Source organism: Cibotium barometz, chromosome 30 (assembly GCF_041138505.1).
Source record: "Cibotium barometz isolate CiBa-2024 chromosome 30, ASM4113850v1, whole genome shotgun sequence".
Classification (NCBI taxonomy): Eukaryota; Viridiplantae; Streptophyta; class Polypodiopsida; order Cyatheales; family Cibotiaceae; genus Cibotium; species Cibotium barometz.
This window is the reverse complement of record NC_141075.1, coordinates 16539841-16544665: the sequence shown is the minus strand read 5'-3', so window position 1 is coordinate 16544665 and position 4825 is coordinate 16539841. Positions and strand designations below refer to the sequence as shown.

The 4825-nt window shown below is 42.6% G+C and overlaps 1 protein-coding gene across 1 annotated transcript; it reads right to left on the bottom strand.

Annotated features, from left to right (window-relative positions):
• Positions 1–282: 282 nt before the first annotated feature.
• LOC147621216 (CRAL-TRIO domain-containing protein YKL091C-like) lies at positions 283–4347 on the bottom strand. The gene is made up of 6 exons (XM_086823930.1): positions 3851–4347; positions 3208–3466; positions 2696–2732; positions 2394–2499; positions 2185–2295; positions 283–715 (listed from the first exon to the last, which is right to left on the bottom strand). The coding sequence occupies exons 1-6, from the start codon at positions 3941–3943 to the stop codon at positions 560–562; spliced, it is 762 nt and encodes a 253-aa protein (XP_086680056.1). The 5' UTR covers positions 3944–4347; the 3' UTR covers positions 283–559.
• Positions 4348–4825: the final 478 nt, after the last annotated feature.

Below are 4825 nucleotides of genomic sequence, written 5' to 3'. Positions count from 1 at the left end.
AAAATCGAGGGGACCTACCTCACATGCAAGCTCTTGTTGAGTCATTTTAGATACTTGACTGTAGTCTCATAGTATACCTACAAACTCCACCTTTACTGTAGGTTACACTTTTTGTAGTCAACCAAACAGCATGATTCCGCGATTGTTTTCATAAGCTCAGCATGCTGTAGCAATTGGACTCCCAAAATTTCAACCAACAATCATTGCTTCCATTAGGCTCTCTTCACTAACTGCTAGAAACCCTATGTCATTGTTTATAAATGGTGGTTATTTTCAAGCATAGTCTTAAAACTTAAAGCCTTCACATTAAGATATTTAATTTTTGTCACCATAATGCTGCCACCTACATGGCTTCTTGCATGTACAACCTGCAGCAGCTATCCGGTTGAAGCAAAAACATGACTTGTGAGGGCCTTGGTTGTTTCATTCTCCTTTCTTTCATAGTTTAAAGAAAAGCAGATCTGCCCTTCCTTTCCTTATCAGCATACAACAAACACTTACGTTACCTTAGCATGTGACAAAGAAAAGGAAAGGAGGGCAGTTGAGTCATGAGGAGCAATCAGTTTAGTGCTGCAGCAGGCCCAGGGTCATTGGGCACATGAGCATCTTGAAGCAACACAAGCTCTGCCTTGCCACCATACATTGATGGGAGGATAGTGTCATCCACTTGAGAGAGAAGCACCTCTGTGATCTCGTGATTCTCCAAAAATACGACCTGCCACACATACCCAAAAAAGAAAAGAGCATTGAGCTCAAGGACCTTTCCAAAATTGCTGCTCAATACAAAAATTCTACCACCCATCATCCATAAGCTCCCAGGACCAGTGCATACCCATTCCTTGTTTCACCTGGCATTGCAATTAAGTAAAGTACTAGCTGTTTAAGACAACCCACCCCGCTACATTTTTTTGATTGCTGACCCACAAATCAAACAGTCCAGAGAAGAAAAATTGCGTGGATGTAAAGCTGGAGCCCCCCACTGGCACAAGCCCCCCACCCCCGCACCCACGCACCCATCCCACCCCACGGCCGCCCGGGCACCTCTTGCTCCCTGAGGTATACTGCATGTGCAAGAGTTTAATAGAGAAGAAGTGAGCAACAGAGCACACAAACGTAGACCCTCCAGAAGTTACATTGGATGGTGAGCTTGCCTGCAGCCCTTTTATTTGGTTTCTCTAACCTTGTCTGTGCCTGTGTATTAGGTTGAATCCTAGAGGGATCTTACACCCTGGCTATGTGAAGACTTTCATGGCCACAAGGAAGGGCTTTCTTTGGCCCGGACTTAAGAAGGATGTACTACAACATATTCGTCAATGCTTAGTCTGCCAAAAGATCAAGGCCAAAAGAATAAAAACGCTAGGCAAGTTGCATCCTTTAAACATCCCACATGTGAAATGGGAGTGCATAAGTATGGATTTCATTACTGGATTACCTTCAGTTAATGCAAGGTATGATTCTATCTTGGTCGTGATAGATCGTTTGACGAAAGTCACTCATCTGATTCCAGTGAAAAGGACCTATATTGTACTTGATGCTACTAAAGTCTTTTTAAAGGAAATATTCACACTTAATGGATTGCTTAGAAGGATAGTCAATGATCGAGATGCTAAATTCACATCCTGCTTTTGACTGCTTTCTCAAAGCTGTGGGTACATCTCTGGACCTTAGTACTATCTATCATCCGGAAACTGATGGGAAGACAGAGAGGGTAAACCACATGATCGAAGATATTCTGTGAGCGTTCTGTGGACGAGAATCCAGAAGATGGATCAAACCCAGAAACTGATGGGCAGACAGAGAGGGTAAACCCGGTGATCGAAGATATTCTGCAAGCATTCTGTGGATGAGAACTCAGACAAAATTGTGCATTTAACTCAATAATGTATGATTAAGGCTTCTGCATGTGAAAAAATGCCCTGAACCTTCAGATCCTCAACAAGACATGCCAAAGATCTCCATCACCAACGGCATTTGTCGTTTAAAACCTGGTGAGCAGCTGGTTACAAGTTTGCCACTGAACAATAAATGGAAAAGATTTCCACCATTTATAAGACATAACCAAGCAAACCCCTCCGTTCATCACATCCAAAGAATAAAGACCCTCACTCCTTGCCAACCCACCAGCACAAATTGGTGCATAAGCATCCTAACATTCACATATAGAGTTAAGGAAAGAATGAGCACCTTCTCCTTTGTTGCTGTGTCCAAGAAGCGACAGATCATCTTCCATACACTGATGAAAAATTTGGGTGTGTTTACTATGTATGAAGTCCCCAGTCTCTCTGGATAATAATTCTGCACAAATCCATCACACTCCGGAGTCATAACAGTCTTTTGTCCACATTGTCAAAACAGCACTCAAATTCCATACATTTTGCCAAATGTGGGGTTACCTGCAAAAGTTGAAATCCTGTCCTGAAGCCTTTCATGTCTACATTTTTGTAGCTCAAATGGTTTAGGTCTACTATCACAAGCATTTTTTGGATGCCAGGAGGTGCGCTACAGTTGTGAACAAGAAGCAATAATTAGATGTAAAATTAGAGCATCTACCTATACATGAGATTCTGTTTCTGATGTTGGTTTTTGAAGTTGAATGGATATTGGATTAGACAATCTCAACAAGGACCAGCAAAAGCTGAATGGCAATAATGCAATTTCTCTCTGATCATCTGTTTAAAATGAGCAAGTTTCTTACCTAGCCAAGGTTTTATCTAGTAAATGTACCACAAAGCCTGCACAACAGAGGGACCCACGAGCCTTAAAACCTAAATAGTGGTCTACATAGCATAAATCACAAAATAATGCAGCATTTTTGCTCATCTTTTGATGGCCACCACTGCAATTATCTGCCAGAATATACAGCCATGATAGTATGTATATTGTACAGCCACCATAGCATGTATTATTACCATGATAGCATAAAACGCATGGCCATGAATGACACCGTGTACAGACATGATAGCATGTATATTGTACAATCATGATAGCATGACAATATGATAGCCTGTACAACCATGACAATATGATAATATGATAGCATGTACAGCTATGGCGATATGGAATGCACAGCCACAACAGCATGTATGACCATTAATGGATAGCCTGTACGGCCATGACAGCATGAAATACGGCCACACTAGCATGTGTGGCCACGGCAGCATACACAGAAATAGGCCAATGTAAACCCTCAACAAACATTATACTTACGCTTAAACATCTCGAAATCTTGCTTGTTAGGGTAGTGCTTGCAACCTTGAACAATCATGAGAGGGAGCCCTTTCTTGGAGTGGCCCTGAAGGGCAATTTTGTTGGTGTTGAGCTCCAAGGTCACTTGGTCTGCAGGGATGTGGCCGAGGGGTACAAATGAAGCTCTCCATGTCTGATGGTGCACAAACATCCTGGCCCCCTTGTCGGTATCCATGCTTCGAGCTCGGAGGAACCTTAGACATGTTGGGTCATCCACTCCCTGATGATGATAGTCATGCCAGGATACATGGTAAGCTATGGGGTTAAACATGAACAAGGCAAAAAGCTTGAGTAGGATGAGTTCTTAAGCAATAAATAGGACCAGAAGTAAAAATAAAAAAAGATCAGACAAGTAAAGATGTTCAAGAAGAAATGCTAATCTAAGCGATATGCATTTTGCCAGCCAAATGGATTTGATAACGGTGGTAAATAAAGAATCAAACCATTTAAGCCTTGATTATGCATAGCAAGGGGCTTTTTTTACTTCAAATCTAGCATTAGTACATCAATTAAGCACTGAAGACATAGCGGATTGATGGAGATTAATGACACTAATTAACAAAGAAAGAGATTAATAACAATAAACAGCCACAGCTGCTGGTACCGTAGTAGATCCACCCAATGTTTCTACAGCATTTCGGAAGTATGCAATCTCCAAAGCAAGTTTGTCATCCTCATACAATACTAGATCACCCATTTTTGCTGCGATTGATAATCATGCGATTCCTATTTAAGGGACATTAACTGCATAGATTAAGTGTACACTATTTCCCGTAATTCCAATTATCTGCAGATCCCTGAATAATAAAGAATTGCACGGAATGGCTCCATTTTCTTTAGGAAGGAGCTTTCTAGTCAACTCATCCAATTTCAACGAGAAACGTAGAGTTGATTCTGAAAAATTCAAACGAGAGGACGAGTCCGTGATGGGGGTTGTTGGCCGCCATGGAGGGGAGGAGGCGGGTTAATGGTGGGCGTGGAGGGTGGAGAGGCAAGGGTCCAGGGCCACCGTGAGAGGCTTTTCACCAGTGGAGTCCCTGCCTACGCGGAGCAAGTGGGTTGTTTAGCATTAAGATGGTGGCTTGTGAGCTTGGTGCAAAGTGGACAACCCTTGAGAGTTCACATTGGACGGGCTCCTAGCCCTCTAGTGGGCAACCTATAACTTGGTTTCTCTTGGTGGGTGCACAGCCCTGTAGTTCACCACCAATAGACTTCCAGTTGTCTCACTTGTAAAACGGACTCATCAAGAGCCGCCAATCTTTCCTTGTAACAACCTTTTTACACAGCGGGTAGTACCCAGATGAGCTTTATATGGATAGAAAAAGGATAGCATAGGTGGAAGCACAGGGAGGATAGCATAAATGGAAGCACAGGGAGGATAGCATAGGTGGAAGAACAGGGAGGATAGCATAGGTGGAAGCACAGAGAGGATTGTACCAATTAGCATTGAATGTTTGCTATGTCATTGATGGCTAGGATGGTCTTGTGAGAAGAAAGTCTTGTTGTATGGCGATAGCTAGTCGTCGATGATGGAGTCAGAATTCAAATTAGAAGCTAGACTGAGTATTTTGGAGCTCAC